Source organism: Marmota marmota, unplaced genomic scaffold (genome assembly GCF_001458135.2).
Source record: "Marmota marmota marmota unplaced genomic scaffold, marMar, whole genome shotgun sequence".
Taxonomy (NCBI): Eukaryota; Metazoa; Chordata; class Mammalia; order Rodentia; family Sciuridae; genus Marmota; species Marmota marmota.
The window spans coordinates 1,111,553-1,128,890 of record NW_025999862.1 but is presented as its reverse complement, the minus strand read 5'-3'; the positions used below and the strand labels follow the sequence as shown (position 1 = coordinate 1,128,890).

The 17,338-nt window shown below is 37.1% G+C and overlaps 1 protein-coding gene across 1 annotated transcript in view; it reads right to left on the bottom strand.

Moving 5' to 3' along the window:
- Positions 1 to 17,338, bottom strand: part of Micu1 (mitochondrial calcium uptake 1) — a 186,426-nt gene that overhangs the window by 13,532 nt on the left and 155,556 nt on the right. Inside the window, exon 11 of the mRNA XM_048808814.1 lies at positions 7,509 to 7,714. Coding sequence (XP_048664771.1) covers positions 7,509 to 7,714 — 206 coding nt within the window. The remainder of the gene's footprint in view (positions 1 to 7,508; positions 7,715 to 17,338) is intronic.

Below are 17,338 nucleotides of genomic sequence, written 5' to 3'. Positions count from 1 at the left end.
AAAAAAAAAAAAAAAAAAAAAAAAAAAAAAAAAAAAAAAAAAAGGTCTTGCTAAGTTGCTCAGGACCTCACTAAGTTGCCGAGGCTGGCCTTAAACTTGTGATCCTCCTGCCTGAACCACTAGGATTATAGGCGTGTGCCACCTGGCTCAGCCACTTTTTTTTTTTTTTTAAGTAAGTTTTTGTTAAGTTGTCATATAAGTAGGCAGAATAAAGCACCTAGAGTTTGAAAACCAGTATAGGTGGCTGGGTATAGTTACAATATCAATCTAACATTTTTGTGTAGTATTATTTCTTAATTTTTCCCAACAGCTCTGAAACAAGTATTTGTAACATCACCATTCTAAAGAACAAAAACTGGAGGCTTTGAGACCTTCAGGGATTTGTCCAAGGTCACTAGTAAGTAGCATGGATTCAACCTCAGGTTTGAGTGTAAAGCCAAAATTTATGCTTAGCATCTCCCAAGTTTATGGGTAGGCAGAATTAATACTGTTGCAATGGCCATTTTACCAAAAGGGATCTATAGCTTCAAAGCAATCCCCATCAAAATACCAGTGACATTCTTTACCGAATGAGAAAAAAATTTATATGGAAGAACAAAAGACCCAGAATAGCCAAAGCAATTCTGATCAACAAAAACAAAACAAAACAACCAATGCTGAAGGTATCATAAAACCCAATTTTAAATGATGCTACAGAGCTATAGTACTGGCATAAAAGCAGACACAAAGACCAATAGAATAGAATAGAAGACACAGAGGTAAACATACACAGACACCATTTTTGAGAAAGGTGTCAAAAACATATGTAGGAGAAAAGAAATGGTGCTGGGAGAACTAGATATCTATATGTAGAAGATTATGAAACTAGATCTCTTATCTTTCACCCTGCACAAAAGTCAACTCAAAAATGGATCAAAGACCTAGGAATTAAATTAAAACTTAGTGGCACATGCTTGTAATTCTAGCAATTTAGGAGGTTGAGGCAGGAGGATCACAAGTTTGAGGCTAGCCTGGGCAACTTATTGAGATGCTCAGCAACTTAGCAAGACCCTGTCTCAAAAACTGAAAAAGAGCTGGGGATGTAACTCAGTAGTAAAGCACCTTTGGGTTCAATCCCCAGTAATCCCGCCCCTCACCAAAACAAACAAACAAAGAACCAAACAGATCCTCAACATCAAAAACAAACAAAAAACCTAAATAAACTAAATGATACTTCTTGATAGAAATACAAATAGCCAAGAATTATATAAAAAAAGGTCCAACATTTTTACCATTAGGGAAATGAAAAATAAAAGTATATTGAGGGCTGGGGATATAGCTCAGTTGTAAAGAGTGTTTGCCCTGCATGCACAAGGCCCTGGGTTCAATCCCCAGTACCACAAACAAACAAATAAATAAATTGAAGGGCTAAGGCTGTAGTTTAGTGCTTGCCTAGCATGTGTGAGGCACTGGGTTCAATCCTTAGCATCACAAAAAAAATAAACAATTTGCCAGAATTTTATTGAGGATTTTTGATTTCTGTTCATTAGAGATATTGGTCTGAAGTTTTCTTTTTTTGATGTGTCTTTGCCTGTTTAGAATTAGGGTGATATTGGCCTCTTAGAATGAGTTAGAAAGTGCTTCCTCTTTTTCTATTTCATGAAATAATTTTGGAGAGTATTGGTATTAGTTCTTTTTTAAAGGTCTTGTAGAACTCAGCTGTGTATCAACAGGGCTTTTCTTGGTTGGTAGGCTTCCTGATAGCATCTTCTATTTCACTGCTTGAAACTGATCTGTTTAAATTGTGCATATCATCGTGATTCAATTTGAGCAAATCATATGACTCTAGAAATTTGTTGATGTCTTAGATATTTTCTATTTTATTGGAGTACAAACTCTCAAAATAATTTCTGATTATCTTCTGTATTTCTGTAGTATCTGTTGTGATATTACACCACGATCAAGTGGGGTTCATCCCAGGGATGCAAGGTTGGTTTAACACATGGAAATCAATAAATGTAATTCATCACATCAGTAGACTTAAAGATAAAAATCATATGATTATCTCAAGAGATGCAGAAAAAGCATTTGACAAAATACAACACCTCTTTATGTTCAAAACACTAGAAAAATTAGGGATAACAGGAACATATCAGCATTGTAAAAGTTATCTATGCTAAGCCCAAGGCCAACATCATTCTAAATGGAGAAAAACTGAAAGCACTCCCTCTAAAAACTGGAACAAGACAGGGATGCCCTCTTTTTACCACTTTTACCTCTTGAAACACTAGCCAGAGCAATTAGACAGATGAAAAAAATTAAAGGGATATGGATAGGAAAATAAGAAATTATCGTTATTTGCCCACGATATGATTCTATGCCTACAGGACCCAAAAAATCCCACCAGAAAACTTCTAGAACTCATAAATGAATTCAGCAATGTAGTAGGATATAAAATAACACCCACAAATCAAAGGCATTTCTGTGTTATCAGTGACAAATTCTCTGAAAGGGAAATGAGGAAAACTACCCTATTTACAATATCTTGAACAAAACCAACCAACCAACCAACCAAACAAACAAACAAAACAACATAGGGAATCAACCTAACAACAACAACAAAAGACCTCTACAATGAAAACTACAGAATCCAAAGAAAGAAATTAAAGAAGACCTTAGAAGATGGAAAGATCTGCCTTTGTTCTTGGATAGGCAGAATTAATATTGTCAAAATGACCATACTACCAAAAGCACATCCAGATTTAATGCAATTCCTATCAAAATCCCAATGACATTTCTCATAGAAATAGAAAAAGCAGTCATGAAATCCATCTGGGAAAATAAGAGATCTAGAATAGCTAAAGCAATCCTTAGCAAGAAGAGTGAAGCAGACTATATACCAGACCTTAAACTATACTACAGAGTAATAGTAACAAAAACAGCATGGTATTGGCACCAAAATAGACTTGTAGACCAATGGCACAGAATAGAGGACACAGAGAACAAACCCACATAATTACAGTTATGTTAGACAAAGGCACCAAAAACACACATTGGAGAAAAGATAGCCTCTTCAACAAAAGGTGCTAGGAAAACTAGAAATCCATATGCAACAAAATGAAATTAAACCTCTATCTCTCACCATGCATAAAACTCAACTCAAAGTGGATCAAGGACCTAGGAATTAAACCAGAGACACTGGGCCTAATAGAAGGAAAAAGTAGGCCCATATCTCCATCATGTTGGATTAGGCCCCTACTTCCTTAATAAGACTCCTATAACTCAAGAATTACAATCAAGAATTAATAAATGGGATGCATTCAAATTAAAAAGTTTCTACTCAGCAAAAGAAACAATCAGTGAGGTGAACAGAGAGCCTACATTTTGGAAGCAAATTTTTACCACACACACATTAGATGGAGGACTAATCTCTAGGATATATAAAGAACTCAAAAATGTTAATGCCAAAAACCCCACAAATAATCCAATCAATAAATGGGCCAAGGAACTGAACAGATACTTCTCAGAAGATACACAATCAATAAACAAATATATGGAAAAATGTTCAACATCTTTAGCAATTAGAGAAATGCAAATCAAAACTACTTTAAGATTTCATCTCACTTCAGTCAGAATGGCAGCTATTATGAATACAAACAACAATAAGTGTTGGTGAGGATATGGGGGGAAAAGATGCATTCATAGATTGCTGGTGGGACTGCAAATTGGTGCAGTCAACATGGAAAGCAGTAAGAAGATTCCTTGGAAAACTGGGAATTAACCACCATTTGACCCAGCTATCCCACTCCTCGGTCTATATTCAAAGGACTTAAAAACAGTATACTAATGGGACACAGCCACATCAATGTTTACAGCAGCACAATTCATAACAGCTAAACTGTGGAACCAACCTAGATGCCCTTCAGTATATGAATGGATAAAGAAAACGTGGTATATAAACATAATGGAATATTAGTCAGCATTAAAAGAGAATAAAATCATGGCATTTGCAGGTAAATGGATGGAGTTGGAGAATATAATGCTAAGTGAAGTAAGCCAATCCCAAAAAACCAAATGCCAAATGTTTTCTCTGATATAAGGATGCTGATTCATAATGGGGTTGTAGGGTGGAGCATGGGAAGAATAGATGAACTCTAGATAGGGCAAAGGGGAGGGAGGGGGAGGGAGGGAGTATGGGGGTAGGAAAGATGGTAGAGTGAGATGGACATCATTACCCTAAGTACATGTACGAAGGCAGGAATGGTGTGACTCTACTTTGTGTACAACCAGAGATACAAAAAATTGAGCTTTATATGTGTAATATGAATTGTAATGCATTCTGCTGTCGTATACAACAAATTAGAATAATTTTTTAAAAAGAAAAAAACAAAATAAAGGCATTCTATCCATTTACAACTGCACTGAAAGTCCATCTTATTCCAGTCAGAATGGGAATCATAAATAACAATAAGTGTTAGTGAGGATGTGGGGAAAAATAAACTTATGAACTATTGGTGAAAAGGTAAGTTAGTACAGCCACTATGGAAATCAGTAGGGAAGTACCTCAAAATACAAAAAATGGAACTACTATATGATCCAGCTATACTACTACTTAGAATTTATCCAAAAGAATTAATAACAGCACACTTTTAGAGATACATGCATTGCCATGTTTATAGCAGCATAATTAATTCATAGCAGTCAAGTTATGGAATCAGCCTAGGTGTCCATCAACAGAAGAATGAATAAAGAAAATAGGGCATATATACAAAATGAAGTTTTATTCAGTTATAAAGAATAATGAAATAATGTCATTTTCAGGTAAATGGATGGAACTGGAAAGAGAGCTTCATGTTAAGTGAAATAAGCCAGACTCAGAAAGACAAGTGTCATATGTAGAAGCTAGAGAGAAAAAAGGAAAAAAAAAAGGGATCTCATAAAACCAGAAGGGAGACCATCAGGGTAGGGAAACCATTATACCATTCTGTAGAGTTAATATGCATCAACAAAAAATGAAAAATTATGCTTAGCACAATTTCTGGTTAACTCTTAATAAATGCTAGATTCCAGAGCAGTGTCTAAGTGAAACGAGCTCCCAACATACAGCTGAGTGGAGATGGTGAAGAACACCTGGATCATTAGAAACTGAGACATCTGCTTCTGTACCCTGTATTTTGATGTTCAGAAACGAACAGCTTAGCATACACATTTCTTTTAAAGGATATTGTGGCACCAACTTTCCCTGAAGCATGACTTCATTTAAGTGACTTTAGGCTTTTGTGTTTTGGTTTCTCTGTGGAAAGTATTGAGATTAGAAAGGTTAAGAACACAAATGTGGCTATTAGGACATTCCCACATGAATTATGGAGCTAGATTAGACCACTCCAAAGGTCTGTCACTTAAGATGCTAGAGGCTGTCTGAGCTGGAGAACATGCTCCCAAATAGCCGCAAGGGAAAACTTCATATTCCAGACGCAGGAGAAGGGCACTGTCTCCAAAACATTCCCTTCTTACCCTAAGGATGATCAACTCATAGTCCAGGGCAACTGGGGAGAAACAGCTTAGAGCCTTTCTTCTCTAGGATACTGAGAAGTGCAGTTCAAAATGCTGAATTGCACTGCCTCCTGGATTGCGCTTCAGCAAAGATTTTCAAACTCCAACAAAATCTTGGAGCGTACTGTAAGTCTACATGATGGCTTGGGAAATATACACACTTTGGGATTAAGCTTTAATTAAGCCAGCTTGAATCCTGGCTCTACTACTTAAATAGGGATAATACCACCAACCTTTCAGGTTTTGAGGATTAAGAGAGATACCATACGTAAAGTGCTTAGCATCGTGCCTGGTACATGAAAGCTGCTTTAAAATGATAGTTACTAGTGTTCCAGATGTGCAATGGCCTCTAAAGGGGAATGTTATAGAATGCTTAGTGCTTGGGAGGGGTGTCAGCTTCTCTGTTAAAGATAGATGTTCAGATTGTATGATTTCTTCATGTGCTCAAAATTACTTACTCTTATCAGTAATTTTCTGACTCTTCCAACAACCTGTAGGGACCTATATGCCAAAAGAGTGGAGGCTTTTACTTTAGGACTGGGGCTGTAGTTCAGAAGTAGAGCCCTTGCCTAGCATGTATGAGGCCCTGGGTTAGACTCCCAGCACTAGGGGAAAAAGACTGTACTCATTAAATTTTATGACTAAAAGAATTTGAAAGCCACAAAGGTTCTTAGAAGTCATCCATATGATCCAAATCACCTAAGAGAGAAAAGAACTGTAATCATTTAATAGTGAGACTGAAACTCAAAACCAACCAACCAAACAAACAAAAAACCAAACTTTGGGGTTGCAGAGAACATCCTTTTACTGCTTATTCTTTTGGCTTGTCAGACAACAAGGTAAACTGTGCATATAGAATGTAAGGACAGCCAAGTTATAAACTACAAATTCCAATCTAAGCAGAACTGTGCTGGGGCATGGACAGCAAATGCATGGATTTTAGAGCAAATCAAGTTTGTTTTATTTAGTTCAAAGTACACAGGGGACAAAACTAGACCCACAAGTTTATCAAATCTATGACAATCTGGGATGCTTTACACTAGAACATTACTGTACCTGGAAAACTTTTACTTTCTTGGCAGAAATAGGAATACTCAGATTTACAGGCCATAAGCTCACTCTTGAGATCCAGCTCAAATAATTTTTAACTACTTCATCATAGGAAGCTGTTGGGGAAGGAGTTGTGTTCAATTTCCCATTACCTTCTTGAACAGACAAATAATTCAGACAGCCTGTGAGAGGTAATATATCTAATTTACACCTAGTATGTGTACGAATGAGCAATAGAATTGGTTCCTCTTGAGTGCTAAACAAAAGAGATGACCTACACTGAAAACACAATATTTCATGGAGAAAGGTTCTTTTCTGAAGAGGTTAGAATTCACCAAGGACAATTTTTTCTTAACTAAGACACCATTATCACAGGGGCCATGCAGAACTAAGAAACTGCCTTACTGAAATTTCCAAATTTAGGAACTGAATCATGCTCCATTATGGCAAATATGCAGCTGCTACCTGTCTGGATCTCTCATTGTTTAGAGGAACATTAACTCTGTAAAGTGTTAAAAATATTTTAGAGCAAATCAAGTTTGGAAACTATAGCCTTCTTTTGGAGATTGATAATACATATTTAAAGCTGGTGGGAGTAGTGCTACAGGAAGAAATTTTGTATAACTCTGGCAGTTTCCAAACTTATTTGAATCGTGGAACACCTTTCTTTTAAAACCTACAGAACCATTAACACACTGCAGTATACAGTATTCTTGATAATGCCATTTGGGAAATTCTGTGCTAACTTAGGTCCAAAGACTGGTTTGTAAGCTCTAAACTAGCCAAGGAAGGGACAGTGCCAGAGCCTCAAGGAGGTGGCAATTTTTAAAGGTCTTAACTTTTGGGAAAAATGAAGACAGCTGAGAGTAACCAGACCGAGAGCAGAAGCCAGATAAAAAGTACTCCCGTCTCCACCCCTGCCTTACTCTTTCCTACCCCGGCATGTGTCAGGGCTCCACTTTTCAGTTTCAAGATCTTCTTATGGCCAGTCAGTACTAACCACACCAACCTGAAGCTGCTCGTATACTTTTCTCTCTTTTCCCCCATTAGACTGTGAGTTTCTCCAGGGCAGAACCCTGTGCCGAGCACAGTCACTGGCTGAATAACTGGATGAGCCATCTTAGTTTTGTTTAATTATCAACTTACATGGAAATAGCTGACTTCTATTAAATGTTCACTGCCTGACAGGCCAAGGTTAAGTCCTTTAAATAGATTTATTCTCACAACAACTTTAAGAGGTAGGTATTTTTATCCTTATTTTAAAAACATAGAAACTAAATTCAGAAAATGCCAAAGCTACCTGACTGTAAATGATGGAGCCAAGACTTGAATTCAGGTAAAATGACTGTGGGGAGCCACTCTGAATGACCCACGCCTTCCAGTCCTGAAGCAGGAGGCTTCCAATCACTACATTTCATGGTGACTTGGGCGTTGCCCAGCTCAGATAAGAGGAGGGTCTTCTTCAGATGTAGGTGTCACCCCTGGGGTTGAGTTACACTCACCTGTCCCTTGTAACCTTGCCTCTTCTGGCATTTTTTGGATAGAACTTTCTAAGAATAAGGGTCCCCCAATAAAAGCCCACTTCTGAATGTGCTCACTCACTCTTGCTAGCCTCTCGTGACTTTCTCTTGCTCTCCCTTTTGGGGAGCCTGAGGCCAAGAGCAGAGAAGCCGTCCTGAAGCTATTTCTATATTTTATTTGGTGTCCCTGCAAATTCACACAAGCGACCTTAAGTTCAGCTGCCCGTGCATTTGAGCCCCTGCAACCTGTGGATATGACTTTGATTGAAAATAGCATCTTTGCAGAAATAATTAAGGATTTGGAGATGAGATCATCCTGGATTACCCAGCTGGGCTCTAAATCCAGTGACAAGTGTCCTTATAAGACACACAGAAGAAGGACATTTGAGGAGGAAGAGGGGAACCATGAAGAGAGACAGAGTTTAGAGATATGCAGCTACAAGTTAAGTAACATCTAGAGCCAGAAGAAATTGGAAGAGACAAGGAAGGATGCTTTCCTACAGCCTTTGGAGGGAGTGTGGCCCTGATACATCTTAATTTCAGATTTCCTGCCTTTAAAACTGTGAACTGTAAGAAAACAAATTTGTGTTGTTTTAAATCACTGAGTTTGCTGCTGGGAATGTAGCTCAGTGGTAGGCACCTGCCTAATATGTGTGACGCCCTGGGTTCAACACTGCAAAAAAAAAAAAAAAAGGTAAATGATTGAGTTTGTGGCCATCTGTCATAGCAGTCCTAGGAAAAAAATACACGTAGATTCTCCTTGTTACTTAGCATGGCTCTAAACCAACTTCTCCTAGATATCTATTGTTACACACACACAGGGAATCCCCGTTAGATGAAACCAAGAAGTCAAAGAAAATGGCAAAACATCATACATGTCACAGCCAAACGTACTTTTGCATGTCAGTGCAATTTGTACCACTGCCTCCGTTAATACAGATAATGAGGCACAGAATTTATAAGGAGTATAAGGAAACTAAACATTTCAGTAAATGGCCTAACTCAGAAACACTTTTCCTTTTTTTAATCACTAGGTTGCATTTCTCTTTGCTACTACTACCCTGAATCATTCTATTTTGTACACCCTATAATTTTAACACAAATACTGATTCATCCTATATGGTTGTTCTTTAAAGTACTGCAATTAGCTTTAGTTGAGCTCTTCCAAAAAAAAAAAAAGTATAAAAAAATAAAAAGAAGCTTATTAATTCTATTTTTACAGTAATGGAAGAGTTCAATTCTTAAATTTTTGGATTTGAAGATGCTGTCTAATCCTGTTTTGTGAAACAGAGCAAAATAACCAGGCTATTCTGGAGAAATAACCTAGTAATGCCTCCCCCCTAATCTACACATTTACACTTTTTCCCCCTAAAAGATTTTACAACGATCAGAGAAGATATTATTTTAAACAAATGCTATTTTAAAAATCTAGTGAATTAATAAAATGAGATAAAAGTCATCCAGGTTAGAAAGCACAAAGTAAAATTATATTGAGGATGGAATGATCTTAATTTTTCTAGCTTCATTGATATAATAAATAAAAATCATATTTATTTAAGGTATACAATATAATTTTGATTTTATGCAGTACTGGGGATTGAACTCAGGGTTTTAGGCATTCTAGGCAAGCACCGTACGACTGAGCTACATCCCCAGTTCCAACATTTTTTTTTTAATATTTATTTTTTTTAGTTATAGTTTGACACAATACCTTTACTTTATCTATTTATTTCTATGTGGTGTTAAGGATTGAACCCAGGGCCTCGCATATGCTAGGTGATCAAGCTAACTAACATTTCCATCACTTTAGATGGTTATCTTTTTGTGTACATGTATGGTAAGGAACACTTAAGGTCAACTCTTAGCAAACTCCAAGTATATAATACAATATTACTAATTATAGTCATAATGCTATACATTAGCTCTCTAGAATTAATTCATCCTGCATCACTAAAATTTTGTACACTTTGACCAGTGTCTCCCCATTTACCTTACCCCTGAAACCCCTAACAACCATCATTCTATACTGCTTTTGCAAGTTGGACTTCTTTTTTTTCTGGGGGGTGGGCGGGGAAGGAAGTGGGAGTACCAGGGATTGAATTCAGGAGCACTTGGCCACTGAGCCATATCCCCAGCCTTATTTTGTATTTTATTTAGAGACAGAGTCTCATTGAGTTGCTTGGTGTCTTGCTTTTGCTGAGGCTGGCTTTGAACTTGAGAACATCCTGCCTCAGCCTCCCCAGCCACTGGGATTACAGGCATGCGACACGGCACCCAGCGAGTTGCACACTGGACTTCTTTTAGATTTCACAATAAGTTAGAGCCATGATCTTCTATCAGAAAAATCTTAAGAAAATCACTTAAAAATGCAAGACTGTGCTTAAAAAACCTGTTAGTGCTTTGGAGAGATTTAAAAATATTTACTTAGTACCCCAAAGTGAAATAAAGACATTTTCAGATTAAACCAAAAATGAAGAGAACTTATTATTGCTAATAGACCTGCACTGCCAAAAGTGACAAAATTCTTCAGACTTTCTTTAGAACAGATTAAAAATCTGAATATTTCATAAATGAAAAGCACTAAAATGGTAAATATGTGGGTAAATATTAAAAACAGTCTTTTCTCTTAATTTCTTAAAAAATACAATTATTGAAAGTAAAAGCCCTCACATTGTGTTAGAGATTATAATATACACAGATAAAATATAAATGACAGGGTCTGGGGTTGTGGCTCAGTGGTAGAGCTCTTGCCTGGCACAGATGAGACACTGGGTTCGATCCTCCGCACTACATAAAAATAAAATAAAAATAAAAAAACAAAGGTATTGTGTCCATCTACAAATAAATAAATAAACAAATAAAAAATATAGATGACAACTACAGCATAAAAGACAGAGTGGTGATATGTAGAACTGTTAGACTGTAGGGTTCTTATATTTTACTTGGAGTGGTACCAATATTAACTCTAAGTAAACCACAAAAAGTTATATTGTAATTTCTGGAGAAACCACTAAAATATTAAGTGCTAAAGGCCATTAGACCCAACTATATGCCATCTAGAAGATATGTACTTCAAAGATAGATAGGCTGAAATTAAATAGAAAAATACAGACTATGCAAACAACCTGCACTTAAGGAAACTATGCTAATATGTCAGACAAAACAGACTTCAACAGGTACGTTATAAAAGATAAAGGGAGGACATTCATACTAATAACAGAGTCAATTCATCAGAAAGCATAACAAATCCTCAGTATGTATATACTTAATACCAGAGTTCAAAATTAAGACTGACATCATTTAAATGGACAAACAGATAAACCCATATATTGTACATGGAAATTTTTAACACTCTTCTCCCATGAAATGATAATAGCCACTAGATAAGAAAAAAAAAAGACAATAAAAACACAGAAGACATAAATACACTATCAACTACCTTGATCTAAGTGACATTTTTGTAACATTTTACTTCAAACTTCAGAATACACATCTTTTCCAATGTAAATAAAACATTCATCAAAAACAAAACAATGGGGCTGGGGTTATGGCTCAGTGATAGAGTGCTTGCCTCACACATGTGTGAGGCACTGGGTTCAATTCTCAGCACCGCATATAAATAAATGAATAAAATAAAGGTCTGTCAATATTAAAAAATATTAAACAAAACAAAACAACTTACCATCTATTGAGCCATTAAACAAATCTCAATAAACCTTAAGGAAAAGAAATTTTACAGAATGTGTTTTCTGACCACAATGAAATTAAATTAGGAGGTATCTAGGGGAAAAATACCCAAATATTTGGAAGTTAACATACCTTTAAATAATCCATGTGTATACCAGAGAAATTACAAGGAAAATCAGAAGATATTTTAAACAGGATGATAAAAATATAAATACATCAAAGTTTATGGGATGTAGATAAAACAGTGTTTAGGAGGGAGGGAAATTTATACTTTTAAAGCTTATCTTAGAAAAGGTAGATTAAGGTTCTATCTTAAACAGCTAGAAAAAGGAAAACAAAGTAATTCATGCTGAAAAGAAGTAGAAGGAAGGAAATAACAAAGATATGAACAGAAATTAACCAAATAGACAAGAAACCATAGAGAAAAATCAACAAAGTCAAAAACTGTTTTTTTCTGAAAAGAATAATAAAAGTGCTAAACCTCAGGCTGGGGATGGAGCTCAGTGGTATGGTGCTTGCCCTGGATGTGTTAGGCCTGAAAGTCAGCCTCCAGTGTGTGTGTGCACGCACACACTCACATGCAAACATGCCAAAAAAAGAAAAGATAATTTACTGAAGGTAGGGTGAAAGGGAGGACTTCAGATTCTACCAACAAAGAAATAATAATGAAATATAATGAACATTTTATGTGAATGAATTCAATAACTTAGATAAAACAGGCAAATTCCTTAAACATAAAACTTGTGTGGGGAGTTGTAGCTCATCGATAGAGCATGTGCCTAGCACACTCAAGGCCCTGGGTTCAATCCCCAGCATTGCAAAAACAAACATGAAAACAAACAAATGAAAAAGACACAGCCAGGCAGAGCGGTGCATTCCGGTAATACTAGCAAATTAAGGGAGCTGAACAGAAGGATCTCAAGTCTGAGGCCAGCTTCAGCAACTTGTGAGGCCCTAAGCAATTTAGCAAGACCCTATCTCAAAAAAGCACTGGGAATGTAGTTTAGTGGTAAAGCACCCTGGGTTGAATTCCTAGTATCCACCCTCCCACAAAAAAAAAAAAAAAAAAAAAAAAAAAAAAAATATATATATATATATATATATATATATATGGTGTTGATGAACCTTTATTTTGTTCATTTATTTATATGTGGTGCTGAGAATCGAACCCGTGCCTCACACATGCTAGGCAAGTGCTCTACCACTGAGCCACAACCCCAGCCCTCATTGTTTTTTTGGATGCTATATTAGACCACTAGATTAGAAGCTCAGGGTCTACAATTATCACTGCTTTATAAATGGATACACCATCATCCTTTCCCCTCCAGGAAAAGACAGGCACACAAAGAAAAGCAACCCAATGTCCACTGATAATAAATGGATAAACAAAATGCAGCATGTATGTGTGTGTATCACATGCTACAATGTGGATGGGCCTTGAAGACATTATGCCAAGTAATATAAGCCAGTCACAAAAGGATAAAACTGCATGGTTATATTTACATGAGGTACCTAGAATAGTCAAATTCATAGAGACAGAAAGTAGAATGGTGGGGACTGGGGAACCAGAGAATGAGGAGTTATTGTTTTTATTTTTTTGGCACCAGGAATTGATTCGAAGGTGTTTGACCACTGAACCACATCCCCAGCTCTTCATATTTTTTGAGACAGACAGGTTCTCATTTAGTTGTTTAGGGCCTTGCTAAATTGTTGAGGCTGGCCTTGAACTTGTGATACTCCTGCCTCAACCTCCAGAGTCACTGGGATGACAGGAGTATGCCACCCAGCCTCTTTTAGGGATTTTTAAAAAAAAAATATTTTTAGTTGTAGATGAACACAATACCTTTGTTTATTTAGTTTTATGTGGTGTTGGGGATTGAACCCAGGGTCTCACACATGCTAGGCAAGTGCTCACACATGCTAGAGCACTACAACCCCAGCACCCTTGTTTTAGGGATTTTATGTTAACCTTTTAGCTTCAAAAATCCTTTCAATAAATCAGTCTCTGTCTTATTCCCTACATAAATCCATACTATAATAAGTAAAGGTTTAACATGTCTTGTGTACGTGTTAATATAAGCAGAAGTTACCACTTAAACCATTTTAAGTGTACAATTTAGTGGCATTAAGTATATTCATGCTATTGGGCAGTCATCACCACCATCTATCTCCAGAATTTTGTTCACCTTTCCAAATGGGAACTCCTTACCCATTAAACAATAACTTACCAGGTGTGCTCATGTATGCCTGTAATCCCAGAAACCCAGGAGGTTGAGGTAGGAGGATCACAAGTTTGAGACCAGCTTTAGTAATTTAGTGAGGCTCTAAGCAACTAAGCAACATCCTGTCTCAAAATAAAAATAAAAAGGGGGATGTGATTCAGTGGTTAAGTACCTCTAGGTTCAATTCCCAATACCTCCTATCCCCGCAAAAAATCCCTAAAACAGAAAGGACACTGTAGAGAAAATATTTCTCACTCTGAAAAACAACCTCTAATGCTTGCTAGCTATTTTTTTTCGAAACATTAAATACTATAGTCCCAGACTAGTCTACTTATGCTGAGAATTATTTGAGAACAGAAAGAACAATATGAATTGAGTGGCTATCATTTGATGACTTAGCAAAACAGTGGGATACAAATCACATTATGTCACTATTAAATCTAAATATATGACACTTGGCCTTTATTATATAGATATAATAAAAAAATATTTATTGAGCATTTACTAACCACTCAGCACTATGCCAAGAACAGTGAGAGAAATAAAATTGTACTGGACATAGGCCTTGATTTTATGGAACTTATAATTTAGATAGATAGGCTGCCTTAAAGAAAAGATGACACCAGTCACAAAATTCTTATTTCTGGGTACCTATTTTAGTAAAAATCCAGAGGGCTGTTAGAAAAAAAACCAGAGTAAGACTATGACATGAGCTTTGTGGATGTTAAAATGAAATCTGAAAGGGGACTAGGGTTGTGGCTCAGTGGTAGAGCACTTGTCTGGCATATGTGAGGCACTGGGTTCAATCCTCAGCACATAAAAATAAATAAAATAGAATAAAGCTATTGTGTCCATCTACAACTAAAAAAAATAATAATAAAAAAAGAAAATTGAAAGGACATGCTTGCTTCATGTTGAGCTGTTCAGACTGGAAGGCTATAGCTTATGTATAATTTGCTGGCAAGTGATGTTAATTGTAGACATAGTAGTAAAAAGGAAATATCCTCCCCTTAGGTTTGGCAACAGAAGGTTTCACTTGAAAAGGGGGAGGTGGGGACATAAGAAATGAAGAAGTTTCCTTCTCCTGTGACCAGTTATTCAACAAACTAGTTATATATCTGCCTTTAGAAAGATGGACTTACATGAAACTGGGCTCTAGGTGATTTAAAAAGATGAGATTAATAGTAATTTGTAGACAGTAGAGACACTAAGTTGTGTTAAAATGAACTTAACGTTAGGAAGTTAAGTGAACTGTCTCTTTCAAAACTAAAAGCAGTTGACAAAATTTTAGAACAGGAAAAAAATCTTCATGATCTTGAAGAAACCAAGAACTATTACATAACACACCTACAGTACAATCCATAGAAGAAAAAAATTGATAAATTAGATTTCATCAAAATTTTTAAAATTTATGCTTCAAAATACTGGGAAAACAGATAAATCACAGACTGGGAGAAAATATTTGAAAACCACTTGTTTGACAAAGGACTTGTACCCAGAATTACATAAAGAACTCTTACAATTTATGAGAAGACAAGTAACTTGATTTAAAAGATGATTTGGGGATAGGGGTGTAGCTCAGTGGTAGAGCACTGGCCTAGCATGCGTAAGGCCCAAAGTTCCATCCCCAGCATGGCAAAAAAAAAAAGGTTTAAAAAGACATTTTACCAAATAAGATAGATGAATGGCTAAGTACATGAAATGATTCTTAACATCATCAGTCATTGGGAAAATGCAAATGAAAATCATAATTATATACTACTACATTTATTAGAATGACGGTAATAAAACATAGACAATAACAAAGTGTTGTTGAGGATGTGGAGAAACTGGAATTCTTATACATTCACGTGGAAATGTAAAATGATACAACCATTTTGGAAAATAGTTTGGCAGCTTAAAAAGTTAAACACAAATAGGGCTGGGGTGGTGGCTCAGTGGTAGAGTGCTTGCCTAGCATGTGTGAGGCACTGGGTTTGATCTTCTGCACTGCATAAAAATAAATAATTAAAATAAAATAAAGGTATTGTGTCCATCTACAACTAAAAAAAAAAGAAAAGGAAAAAAAAAGTTAAACATAAATATATTATATGGTCCAGCTATTTCACTTCTAGGAATCTTCTCAAAAGAAATGAAAAAAAAAAAAGGAATGCTGAGCTGACATGGATCTGGGGCGAACAGTCTGGGCCTCTCAGAACACACACAGAGCCCGGATCGGCTGAATTCAAGCTCCCGTTCACCTGCTTCTCGCAGACAAACTGCTGTGACTCAGCACTAAACAATCCCGCTGAAACAACTGGTCGGCCCTTCGGCACCTACGGAGGTAAATGCCAACCGAGCCTTCATAGGCAGTGGCCACAGGATTGAAATGGGGCTTGGGAGAGCCACCCATTGCATTGCTCACCCGGCAAAGGGAAATGAACTGTGGCCATTTGCGTGGGATACCACCATGGCAGAGAACTGACATCACCAGAATGCGGCGGAGGAGATAACTTCATTGAAACCAGCGGCAACAGGTGTGTAACCCCCTAGCCTTCCCTCTCCACACAGCGGGGAAACCTTAAGGGCCCCTCCCAGCTCTCCCGTGAGCACGATAGCCAGACCGAGGGAATCAGGAGTGGCGCGGGACCTGCGGCGCGGAACTCCCAGCTACTGCTCCCACCAGTGCTGACAACTGAGGTCTCTTGCACCAGCTACCGGAGGCGTGGCTACCGGAGGGCAAGCAAATTTCGCTGAGCGTTCTCAGCCCCAAGCTCTACAAACTTAGGGTCTAAGGGAATGGCAAACAGGGAGAGTGTGCCCAGTCGTTCATGAAAACAGGGCTCCCGGGAGCAGCAAACCTGGCGTGTAGCCAGTATTGTGGTGAGCGTCACTGGTGAGCAGGCCCTGGCTTGAGGAAAAGTGGGGAAGTGACTAGACACAAGAGAAGGCCCTAGGCACTCAGGATTGGAGACCCGCCCAGTCTGGGAGGAGGAGCTGCTGCACAGTGATTGGTTTCCGCATATCGAGAGGAGAAGCTTGGCCCGGTGGGCACAGCTCCACCTCCTGGAAGAGAAGTTAATCAAACTCTAAGACTGCATTTATTAATTTTTTTTTAATTTGGGTTTTTTTTTCATTTTCATTTTTTGTTGTTGTTTTTAAAATTTCTTTTTTTTTAAATTTTTTTGTATTTTTTTTAATTTTAATTTTAATTTTTTAATTTTTTTAAAATGTTTTTTCTTTTCTATTTTTTTCTTTTGTCTTTTCATTTCTTTTCAATTTTCTTATTCCCCCTTCCTTGAATTCTACCTGCTTACTCTCATTCTCTTTATTGACTTCTTCCCTTCC